The sequence below is a fragment of the Limanda limanda genome, chromosome 2, assembly GCF_963576545.1.
Source record: "Limanda limanda chromosome 2, fLimLim1.1, whole genome shotgun sequence".
In the NCBI taxonomy this organism is placed as follows: Eukaryota; Metazoa; Chordata; class Actinopteri; order Pleuronectiformes; family Pleuronectidae; genus Limanda; species Limanda limanda.
The window spans coordinates 28,088,952-28,101,651 of record NC_083637.1 but is presented as its reverse complement, the minus strand read 5'-3'; the positions used below and the strand labels follow the sequence as shown (position 1 = coordinate 28,101,651).

Genomic DNA, 12,700 nt, shown 5'->3' with positions numbered 1-12,700 from the left:
ATAATCACAGTCTAAGTTTAAACCCTGTAACATTTTTAAAAAGTATTCCATACCCATGTGATTACAGATTACATGAGCATTTATACAAAGAATGTATATAAACTTGAACTCACCCTTCGGCTCCTGCAGAGTCATTGGAGAGCTCGGAGGAGTCTTCCTCATCTGATGAGCCTGCGCTGGACGACTCTTCATCACTATCAGCCAGACAGTAAGTCCGTGGCCTGTGTCTGGAAACACATGAACAACCACAAATGGATTAGAGAGAACACACACACAAATGCATGCACGCACACCTACACTCAAGCACCAAGACATGCACATGGTCCAGCAGTGTTTCCTTGTGCCAAGTAGCTGAATTCTACTCTATTGGACCAACAGAACAATGCGAAAGAGGTGTGGACAGACAGGGGCAGATGCATGTGTTTATAACCACGATTGCTCACATCAGGGCTCCAGAGTACGACCTTTTCCTCGGTCGCACCGAAGCGCCAAGCAATTAGCTGGTTTCTCTATGTGCATTTTAGCGAGATTCGCATGGCCTCGGTCATCTCTCCTCGGCGGAGTTTAAACTCACACATACTGGCCCCGTCCCCACTCACTCCCTCACACAGGGAGATATTGACAGTGAAGCAGAGATGAGAGGCGATGAACCAGACGGTAAATGTCAAACAGTGACGACATAACAAAAACTGTTTAATACGGGGTTTGCACAGTGGACCACATATGCAAAACGATTAGCTGCTGCTTCAGGATCAGAGCATCAGAGCAGACGCATTGGCTTGTTTGTACCGTGTCTCTTGTCTGAGTGTCCTCCCTCCATACTCCTGCTGACCTGCGCTCACTTTACACTTAAACAATCATCATAAGTTGTCAGTACTGACGTTAAATTTGTGTTAGTACAAAATTTAGTGCACAAACACTTTCAAACACCCCCAAATGTTTGATTGGTGAATCTCTACTGTATGGACTGTATGGACATACAGGTTAAATGTTCCAGCTATTATTACATTTACATGATTCAATGTCTCAGAGTTTTTTTAATTAGAACATAGAACAAATAAATAGTTGGAGGATTTAATATCTTGATTTATTTAACCTTGTTATTCAATGGACTTGAACCGCTTACAACTCAGGAAAACTGGAAAAAGGTGTACATTGTAAGACTTCTAAATAGTAGCAGAATATGTTGCGTTTTTCTTCATTTCTGAGGATGCATTAAGAAGAGGAAAAGAGCAAAAAACATCGAAAAACTCACTGAAAACTCTAAGAAATTGATAGCTACTTAGAACAAGCACTGGATGGTGTTATGAAATGAGACACCCCCCAAACTATGGACATACAAAACTAGAAAATGAGAGTTGAACGGAGGCGACGATTGTTGAAAATCAAGCAGCACTCACCAGGAGCAGAAATGCATCCAATTAACAGCCACATAAAGGTAGAATCCAGAGGGCAGAGAGAGCATAACAGTGGAAAGAAAGGAGAAGATACAAAATATATAAGACACTAATTGAGAAGGCAAGGTGTCAGATTGACAGATTGGCGCCGATGCGCAAGGGAGACAACCATACTTTTTAATGTACTGTAGAGGGGGGAAAAGTGACAAATCCTGACAAGAATAATCTCTGGACTTCTGTAAAATGCTCATGTGGTATGATGGAGCTTGACTATCTTACCCATCTTTGCCCACTTCCCCTAAGCGGAGGCTCTCTCCCTCCTTGCCCAGGCGAATTAGGTTCATCTTAGTCTCCAAGGTCATCAGGAAGGAGCCACTGTAAGAAATCTCCAGGTCGAACCACAGCCCTGAGGGACACAAAGAAGAATTGTTGATCTGAGATGCAGAGGACAGAAGTGAAACTGTTTAATGTATAATTTTGTGATATGAGATAAATGTACAATAAAACAGATCCTCCACCAGGGACACATACATATGTAGTTGTGTCAAAAAGTACCAGCTGACAAAAGTGTCTCATCTTAAATATTGTATTCTACAACCCGTACTTATGAGGTTTTAAGCAGAGTCGATTGTAGTGGAGACATGGAAAGCTCCTCAGGCCAGTCATCCTAGCTGACTCGTCTCTCGCTCTCGTTTTCTCTCACTCCTTTGTTTTATCATCTCTCACATTCTACCCTCGCTATTCTGTGGCACCCCTCTTTTCCTGGAGCATCAACAGAAACGGGGACCCCCGACAGATTTTATTTTCTTGATCCCTTAGATGAGAACGACACAGCGAAACACCAGGCGAAGGGAGGGAGAGGAAAGAAGGAGAGATCACAAGGTCTTTTGAAAGGAGGAGAAACAGTCGGAGAGCATGCAATCTTCCCCCTCAAGCCCCCCGTTTGATATCAGCAGGGGGGACTCGATGCATAAACAGGGCTCTCCCTCTATTCATTTTACCCTGCTCTGCTAAACCTGCTGTAATCTGGATTATACAAACTCCTCAAAAGCTTCTACCGAAAGCTTTGCTTGTATTGGGGCAAACTATGTGATCTCTGTTTTGACTATATTTTTCTCTCCTCGCAACACAGATCATGTGCGACACAAAGAGCAACAACTAACTGTAAATGTGGGTGTGGGTTCTCAGTGCACCACTGGACGGCAGCAAAAGACAACTGCTGAGATGGAGTCACATAATGAAAGTCATTAAGGAATTTGAAACAAACATTTGGCACTTGGGTATTAATAAAAAACATGCGCAGATATGCTTTGCGACAGTCCAGAAAAAATGTCCAAAAACATGGTGCCAGCTTTGTTGCACGGTTACCAGTCAACTTTTGATTAAATGAAGTAAGCTTTCCCGAAAACAACCCGGGGATATGAGTGGACAAACATGGGAAAAAATGAACGTGTTTTGAGATATGATCATGAGTGTGGGAAGGCAAACACAGCAATGACTAACAGCACTGAAGTTACGTGCCATCTCATCACTGCTTTGTTGCCTGAACACCAGCTAGTTGTGCTAAATGATGTGATAATGAAATAAGTCTGTTGTGCCAGAGAGGGAAACATTCAGAGAGCGAGAGTGAAGAAAAATTGGAAAGCTATTAAGTTAGAAAGTCAGAGGAGGTTTGAGAAAGCACTGAGTACAAAAAGACAGACAATCAGGAAGACAGAGAGGCAGAGTGAACATGCTGGGTCTGCGCAGCCAAGTGGACCCGGTTCACTCGTCTCTCCTGAGAGGCATGCTGAATAACAGAACTATGTCCGGCCGGGTCAGGGATTTGTGCAGGGCACTGTGTTTTGTTAGTTTGGGAGAGGAAGGAAAAGTCTCAGTGCACGCTGCTGAATCAGGGCATGGATTTGTTAACTGGGGTGACCACATGCCACATGGCAAAGAGTCGTGCTTCACATAGTGAACAAATGTGCTTGGGTTTATGGCTTGTATGCATTCTACAATTAACATTACAGTGTAAAAACATCATCATAAGGCAGAGTGCATAAGAAGAAAAAACATGAACGTGCATGGACATAAAGGTAGAAGCAGGCGGAGGCAATTGTTTGTTGACATATGCACACATACACAGCTGGAGAGGTTCATCGATCCATTGCACTCAGCATGCTCATTCCAGGAAAGAGTCGGGTGATACGAGGAAAAGGCAGAACTTGAGATGCCTGGAGGATACAGCAACAGTAACACCAGCGGAAATTTCAAAAGGGGAAACTAAACTGAACTGGGTCCACAATTAATTCCTGCTCTCATTACAGGGTTATGTGAGTGCTGCAGTTACAAAAGTGTAGTAGTGACTCATAGAACAGGAGGAAGGAAGAGACCTACTGGGGAATAAAGAGTGACTAAGGGTACAAAGAGGAAGATGATATGAAAGTGAATGCAAGAGGGAAGAGAAAACTAGGAAGAGAGCAGGAGACTCTGCATGTGAAAGCTGTGAAGAGACAAACCTGACAGGGATTCAGAGGGGAAAATGAGAGAAGCAACATGGTACAAAAGTGATGGAAAGCTCATTGCTGATGCTTGTCTGAAAGATCACAGGAGGATTCCTCTAAAAATGACGCAGACAAAGCTCCTTCTGATCACAACTGGAGCAGAGTTCGCTGAAAACTTCAGATATTGAGTGAATATACGATCGCTGGCAATGCTAAGACCTCAATTTGTATGATTCATGAATAATTTACTGAAGTGCTTAGTGCTGCTCTTATTACTGTGTTGTATTCAGCTACGGGTTCACCACCCAATCAAACTCTGGCACACTTCTCCAAAAGCCTTTCGATTATGAAGTACATAGCATCTTTGATGAAAGTGATTTCTTCATGTTATTCAGACACACATGTCATTGTGTAACACTTTGCAGCAGCCCAGTAACATCCTGCTGAACTTTGAGATATGTTATCAGACACTCTGGCCGCAGCTGTAAAGGAAGGCAAAGGTTTGTACTTTATTTAACCAGAGCCATCTAGAATCAAGCATGTTTCTCTAACCGTGAGGGTACCACTGCCAGACAAGCTGAGTGGGTGTAAGTGGGTGTTACACCACAGTATGATGAACAATAAAGCTAATTTGCTTCTACTTACTGAATGGAACAGTTCATATTGTTATTGGTTATGGATGCAACTATTTTCCACTGGTTGGGGCTTCTAAAAAACACATTTATCTTCACATACCCATTACTGCATTTTAATGGCGATAATGATTCATAAGTACATGTCTTCCTTACCACCAGCACAGTATGAGTACAAAAATCATGATGGGATCATTTTTTTTTAACCCACCTTCACCTCTATGGGAGGGAATTAAAGCAGTTTGTATGGAGCTTAAGTTTGATTGTGAAATATGGTATTATTCTTGCTTATAAGAGGCTTAGTCTTGTTTTCACTGTACTCACAATGACAAAATATAAAAATATACTACAAAACATAACTAGATGTTTCAAATGCATTTCAAATGGCTCTATTTCTAGCTAATCTTTTTTGAAGTGTGTGTGTGTGGGCCTCTGATAGCATACATGCAGTTTAGGTAAAACACTGACTCAGGGGTCCAGGGTGCAAGTTCATGAACTCTACTCACTGATTTCTTGTAAAAGCTGATACTGTAATACTTCATATACCAAAATGATTATAGATTATTAGCATTATTTATCTTAGGTACGCTCTTTAACTCAGCATATACTGCACAGGAAATGGAGACTTTCCAGAAAATAGCATATAAAGCTCCTAAGGTCGAGCTGTAAGCCAGACATGCAAGGTATCTTTTTATGTGTCTGGGTGTGTAAATGTGTTGCTGTTTGGAATTGATTTCTCTCTTGCCTCTGTAGTCAACTGAAGGCTTGGATGCCCAAAGGATTTTGGGAGTGGCTGAGCCCATGTCCAGTTCTGTCAGGGTAAGCTCGTTCATGAAGTAAGGCAGCTGGAAAAAGAGACAAGCAAAGAACTCAGCTGAACCCACTGCACATAAATAATTAATCTGCAGAATGATGACATAACCAATATACTAAAACAATTTGAATACATGGATGCTACACTCTTCCTTCAACAATGCTTATATGCATTGTTGAAGACAGTGTGTGTGTTCTGTGTGTGTGTGTATGTATTCTCTGTCTGTGCCTGGACACATGTTTTCAGCTGGAAGGTGAACATAACTACATCTCTACTTCTTCTCTACTTTCCACTCAAATTGTCAACTATCAACTGTTCTAACAGGAGGGTTTGTTATGGTCCTTGCTCCACTCACCCGTATCTTGCTGAGCTTCATCTGAATCTTCTTGGAGACCAGTTCAGCCCAGTAAGGTTCGTTCAGAAAGTCCCAGAAGACCCGACCAAGAGCAGCATTCACCCAGGCAACAGCCTCCTCCTCCCCTCTGGGCTGCACCTGAGCTGAAGTGCTGTTCTGAAGCTAAAGACACAGCAGGCAAAATGACAAAACATCAGAGGGTCTGTGCCGACATATAAACCCACTACAATACAATAACCCTACCCTTTTCACTCTCAGTATCCCTTGTTTTCAAATACACAACTTGTAAAACAGTGAGGCTAATCCATACTACTATGTTTTCGGAGAAGACAAGGGCTGCGGGTCGTATACGAACCCTGGCCGCTACGGTTGAGGCATACCCTTGATGGGGCAGCAGCTCTACCAGGTGAACTATAGGACACCCTGAAAACTGTGTTTTCAAGCTAAATGATGTCTGCCCACACAAGAATTTTAGTACTACATCAGTTGTATCCCATCCATACTAACGTACCTGAAACGCATATCATATGACAGATTGCTCAAATAAAATGTTGTTTTCTATGCATGTAAGGAGATGTATCTAAACTGATATGTTTTCAAAAGAAAATGTAGAAGTAATGATGAAGCCTAAAACTGCAAAATGATTAAAAAATGTTAATAGTGTAAATGGGGGATGAGAAAGTGCTACCTTTTTGTCAGCTCCAGGGCTGCTCTGAGGACTCAGTACAGGAGGGCTGGCAGTTGTAGGGCTGACTGTCACCTGTTCTGGCAGTAAACTGGCCATATAGACACTGTAGTCCAACAGCGGCTTGGTTTTGGCACTACCTGCTGCTGTTGTGGGGACCGAGGAGTCCTTTGGCCTTAGTTGAGAAATAAGAACCTCATCCAGACTGCTGCGGCTGCTGCTCCGGCTGTGAGAGCTCTGACCTGTGAGCCACAGAAAACGTGAAAAAGATGTGAGATCAGATGCTTCATTCTCACTTTTACGATTTTTAAAATACCTAAGCTTTAGTTTGGTGGTGCCACTTTTCTATCATTAGAAAAAAGACATTTTGACAATTGTAGCCATGAAAAAAACAAAAATAAGAAAACTCTACAACAGCAGGAGAGGGTTTGTGGACACAAACTTCTGCTTTCTCACCACTTTTACTCCCTGCAACACTGGGGGATTTCTTCAAGTCTGCCTTGAGCTTAGAACCTGAGAGGAACCGCTGGAACCACTCCTCCTTCTCCCTTCCAGTCCTTGCAAACAAGTAAAGGGTCAGGTCTCTACTGGATGAAGATGGAGAGCCTCGCTCCTGTGGTCCTCCACTGCCCTCTCCTCTGTCTCTTATGCTTGTGCCCTCATCGGCATCCCACCCCTCGGCCTTTGACATGAAGTCATCCTGTTTAGCAAGCTGGATACAGATAGGGTATTTTTTGTTCCACACACGCTTCCTGGCCAGGCTCAGAGGCATTAGGTATACCTGGGGGGTAAAAAGTATATCATGATATTTGTTTTCCAATCTTTTTACTGAGGTTTTTCACAAACCGTTCCATCAGCTAAGGTATACATTGTTAGGTGAATGGCATTTACATTATTACTGAAATAAGGACGCAATATAGTTATTGTAAGTCGCTTTGGATAAAAGCAGAATCATTAAAACATGTATCAGCTCAATTACAGTTGACATCCAACACTAACAAGTAACTAAGAGATAAGGGACACATGTAAGTAAAGATCTTAAAGCTTTATAGATGCACTGTATATAATTATTTTTGTATTAACAAGTCAGAAAACAGTAGGGTGACAGCATACCTTGCTGTTGGTAACGTCATATATCTTCTGACTGATGTAGTTGACATCGGGTTTTGGCTCATTGTGTGCAGCACGGCGGGGAATGTTGTGGTTGGGCTTAGACAGACGAATGATGGAGCCCTCCAACCGGACAAAGACAGAGTGGGTCAGTGTGGCGTGATACGTCTCTGGGTCGTAGTTTGATATCTCATTCATCCAGCCCTGCAAGGAAGACATAATGAATTTACATTTTTTGGATTTCATTTCAAGGATTGATGTCTGAAACTGTCACAGTAAGCTTGCACATATTGATTGATCCTCTCTCTATAGAAATTCAGCTCTTATTTATTGTGCCCTTTGAGAGAGGGGCACTTTTGAACAACTACCAATATGAAAGATGAAAGCAATCCAACACTGTGCCTGGCAAATGAGGACACTGTAAGTATCTAATCACAGTGTGTTGTCACACATACGACATGTTTCTACATTGACGGTAAAGGTTACTTGTCTCTCTCTATGAACCTCACACTGATGAGAGTACCTTGTATCCGCCATCTTTTCAAGTTACCTCATAAACAGTTTGTTGTCATTTGCTTTCTGTGAGTGAGCTTTCAATTCATCGGGCTATATTAAGGATGCACATCTAACCTATTAGCCAATTTGACACTTCAGTGTGAAAACTGTGGAAATCTGTATCTTAAATTGCACGTCTTTATTGACGACGTCCCACAGATAGTGCCTCGAATGATACAAGATTAACCTACTGTGCATGATAAACACATACAATGTGTTTTCACAATTTTACATAATAGAAAAAAACAAAACACCGGATGGTATGGTGATGCACTGTCAGGTATTGTGGACTTACATTTACATGTGTGACAGTCAGTGTGAATGGTCCTCTCTGCATGTATAGGTCTGTGATAGACTAGTCTCCCCAAGTGAGAGCCAGGGTTAGCTCCAAGTTATAATGTATTAACAAAAATCTTACTAACATATTAAAATATGTGATGCATCAGGGGTTTTTCTTAGCTTTGGTCTGTCATGTTTTATGCACTAAAAGTATATTGAGTTACAAAATAACAAATTTGAATTACAACAAATTAGTCGTACATTGAAAAATAGCGTACATAACAGATCTCATGCACTCGTTTTCCTATTTTGTTTTTAACAGGTGACCTGACATATTAATCCTTTAGAATTCAAAGAAGTAATCAACCAGACAGAGTTTTAAGGGTCTAAAGGCTACTAGTGCAGGACAGAATAAATCCAAAATCTGAAATAAACTAAAAACAGAGGAAAGATTAACTGACCTTGTAGATTTCTGGTTCCTTAATTTCCAACCTGATCAGATTCCAAAGTTTCCCATGGTGTCTGGAATTTCTAAAACCACCAGAAGGTCTTGGTCCCGTTAGCCACACAACACCGATGGCTAAAAGAAATCCAAGCCCAACCCCGAGAAGCATTCCTCCAATGTAGGTGGGCAGAGGTAACACAAAGTACCCATAGACCAGTACAGTGAGGGTTATGAGAGTATAGTGAGGGACACTAGGTACTGGAACAATACTTTCAGACTCTTCTTCACTGCACAGTTCGGTACTACCACTTAGTAGCACTTTAGTTTGACTTCCAGTTCCAGTATCATCACTTCTATCACCTCCATCTCCTTCTGTGTCAGTACAAGTTTCAAATTCCTCACTGTGCAGGATGCAAAAGTCCTCATCCTCCTGTTTAGCAAGAGCAGACATAGAACAATTTTCCAATGAAATAGAAGGTAAAGATGGTGTGTTCGGGCTCTTACTGTCAACAGTGGAGAGAACCAGGGCTTCAGGTGGACCAGAGGCCCCACTGTTGGAGCTCTCTTCCTCCCAGCCTCCTTCTTCCTCCTTGATGCAGTTATTGTTGTTACTCTCCAGGTTACCATTGATAGATGTAATGTTGGAGAGTTCTGAGGCACTGACAGAGAGGCCCTTTGGCCGGTAAATGCTGCCGCTAACTAAGCTGCTGCTCTTTTCATCAATGATCTTACTCAGCAGCTGGAGCGGTTCTGAGATGACTTCAGAGAAACGACGCTTAGTGTCTTCAATTCGTGCCTCGACATCTGAGACATTGAAGAAGCTGCGGCTATCGGTTGAGGTCAAAGGAGAGGAAGGGGCAGTTTTAGAGTCACCAGCTGACGACACGGTAGCAGACGGCATCCGGGACTGGGTGAATTGCTTGAAAAGTTGCAGGTTAAGGCGGGATTCTGGAAGACGGTAGGATGAGGAAGAGGAGGAGGAGTCCTGGGATGTATCTGTAGATAAAGACTTGACGAGAGTCTTCATTAGATGCCTGTGCTTCACTGATGTAGCAGGAACAGAAGAGACTCTGTCATGAGTCTCAGGGGCGTCCGAGGAAAGTGACTTCACCAAACTGAAAAAAGGTTTTTCAGTTGAGGGAAAGCTCAAAGATTTAGTGGGGGAGGAGCTGGAAAATAAGCTTTTCTGCTCAGCAATACACCTTGATGGAGATTGTGTGGGAGAACTGACATTGTGATGTCTCGACACGGGAGAAAGTCTGGATGTTTCAGGAATGTCAGCAACCTTGGCTGCAGAGTCCATCAGCACCCCTTCATACATCTCCTCGTTGGCTTCCACGGCTGTCACGATATTTGAGGCATCCTGCACGGTTGAGGTAGTGGCCACAGATGTACTGTACAGCTCTTCTTCCTCCTCCTCCTCCTCCTCCTTCCCAAAAGCTGAGAAGTGGATTGTGATGTTGTCCTTTGACAGTGATCTCTGTACATGGAGCTTGGGGGCCCCAGCAGGTGGCTGTTTGTCTGTGGAATTAACGCTCTCTGCATGGCCAAGATGCCGACTGGTCATTGCAGTACTCCCACTGAGTCGCAGTCTGTAAAAAAGGACAAGATGTGACACTGAATTAATCTGTTAAGTAATTCAGTTAGCAGAAAAATAATTGGCTACTATTTTGATAATAACTCAGTGACTCGACAAGTAAAACGGCCAAATGCCAGATATGGTTCTAGTTTCTCAATGTACAGATTTGCTGCTTCATCACTGAATGAATGTCTCTCAGTTTTGAAATTCTGAAGAAATAGAGAGAAATTATTCTGGGCATTTTTTTTTACCACTGTTAGCTCATAGATAAAGCTATTAATAGACAATATATCAAAGTATGCCTGAGAGAGACAAAGAGTGAGGTGGTTTGTTCTTCATGGTGTGACATGATTAGTTGAAGATACCACAAATGCTGTTTCACATGAAAGAAAAAATATTGCCTTTATCTAAATTTGAACAAGAAGCAAAAATTCAATGTAAATATGTTTCTAAAGTGCTGAAATGTGACTTAAAAACTACACAACAGGCAAGGATCCAGCATGCAACCTTTTTGGACCATACGATTTTAAAGAAAGCTCTAGTAAGTAGATGTCTGGCTATAGTTTTTTGTTCTGCAAAAATAAGTATTTGGTGGCTAATAAAAAACAACATTTACTTACAATACAAGACTGAGAGTCTGTCAAGCATTAAGTGCAAGAACAATTCAAAAAGCAAACAAATGTGGTAGCATTCCCTGGTGGGAAACCAAGAAGAGGACATATCTCCTTCCACTTCATGTGCAAATCCCACCGGCTGGTCTGACCACCTACACTCAGGGGAACTGGGATCTCAAAGACAGTATACACCTCTATACCTTCCCCATGAAGCTCCTAAGCAAAACCATTTCTCTTAGAAGAAGCTCGACGTTGTCTGCAACATCCCACCCAGAAAAAAAAGGAGCACAGTAACAATTTGGAGTGTCACACTTGGGGCAAAAGCAAGACAACCCCAAAAAAGGGAACGATTGTGCATGTGGTGGCTATAGACAATTGTTCTCTCCTTATCCTTTTGAGCTGATTCTTTTCTAGTTATGTGTTCTGCTAGTGTCCTTGTCAATACTGGTAGCATGAGGCGGTACCTGCAACCCTAACAGGTTGCACAGGTAGTCCAGCTTTTACTTTGATTTTTGGTCTGCTTTTGAATCCAGCCCTAAATGGGTTGATGATTTTGGTTGCCATTGACCATTGTTACCTCATTTTGTTCTGGTTACTGCAATGTATATCAGATCTTGATGAACAAATTATTCAAGTTGAAAAGTGTTCCCTTAAATCTTTTGAGCAGTGTATATTTCCAAAAACATTTGCATTTGTGATTGTGTGGGTGTTCATAAATGCAGTTTTGTTTCACTCAACCAGTTTGGTTGCATCAGTCTTCAGTTCCTCAATGACCAGGCATCTTAAATCACAATAGATACTGACAAACACACATCCACTGAACCCCCAATCACACTCTCCACCTGCTGACACTTGCAAATATTTAGCATAATTACAGAGCCTGCATTCAAGGACAAAGGTAGATAATCTAAAAAAGATTTAAGCCTAACAAGGTGTATGAAAAATACAGCTTCCTTGCGAAAAACAAACCACATACCTGACATCGCCGACATTTGGACAGGGCTTTACGCTGCTAATGTGAACACTGCATCTGTACCTGCAAGCTCTTGCATACTAGATTGTGAATATTTAAATCAGATAAAACAGTCTTGTCTGTGACTATGAGTCCTACTCTAAACCTTTGCCGATAAGCATCCGACACCTGACTCAAACTTTCAACACCTTTTACCACACAGGCTTCAAGGGTGGATGTTCGGAGACAAAAAAGATTAACTGAGATTGTAATGAACATTGCATAATGTTGCAGATTGTTGAGTGACGAAAAATACATCAACCAGGCAAATTGGCTGATAAGAGTTAGCCGGTACAAGCTTAACCTCAACCAACAATTTGCAAGTACACTCTGAGTTTATTCTACATACTAATGAGTGTTTCACTAATCCAACAGCTTCATAGCTTCATACCACAAAGCTAGTTTCTCCTTTCAGCAGGGGCGGATTCAAGGAGAGGGCCAGAGAGGAATTTCCCACAGTTGAAATCTGAATGAAGTACCAATGTCCTCTCACTTTCTCACTTTCTGTCAATATATGACAATTTGGTAAGATTTGTTTCTAGGCTTTTTTGAAGGACAACATTTGCTTGAACAAATAATAATTTTCAAAATATATTCAATGATGTGTGGCTTGGCTCAAAATTAAAGAGCTAACTGTAAAACAAAGAATTACTTAAATGTGCACCTTACAGAATGAGGAATTATGCTTTGATGTTGGTCATCTAACTGGCCTCTCTTTGTAAATTGTGGCCCCATTA

At 41.9% G+C, this 12,700-nt stretch overlaps 1 protein-coding gene across 4 annotated transcripts in view; it reads right to left on the bottom strand.

Annotated features, from left to right (window-relative positions):
- LOC132997132 (testis-expressed protein 2-like) overlaps positions 1-12,700 on the bottom strand; it is a 29,733-nt gene that overhangs the window by 3,134 nt on the left and 13,899 nt on the right. For 3 of the 4 annotated variants that reach the window (XM_061067421.1, XM_061067420.1, XM_061067422.1), the window contains exons 3-10: positions 8,775-10,350; positions 7,483-7,683; positions 6,826-7,150; positions 6,373-6,611; positions 5,685-5,846; positions 5,261-5,360; positions 1,677-1,803; positions 114-227 (exon numbers count right to left, since the gene is read on the bottom strand). In XM_061067421.1, coding sequence (XP_060923404.1) covers positions 114-227; positions 1,677-1,803; positions 5,261-5,360; positions 5,685-5,846; positions 6,373-6,611; positions 6,826-7,150; positions 7,483-7,683; positions 8,775-10,325 — 2,819 coding nt within the window. In that variant the 5' untranslated portion in view covers positions 10,326-10,350. The remainder of the gene's footprint in view (positions 1-113; positions 228-1,676; positions 1,804-5,260; positions 5,361-5,684; positions 5,847-6,372; positions 6,612-6,825; positions 7,151-7,482; positions 7,684-8,774; positions 10,351-12,700) is intronic. The other variant, XM_061067423.1, reaches the window with a different exon arrangement.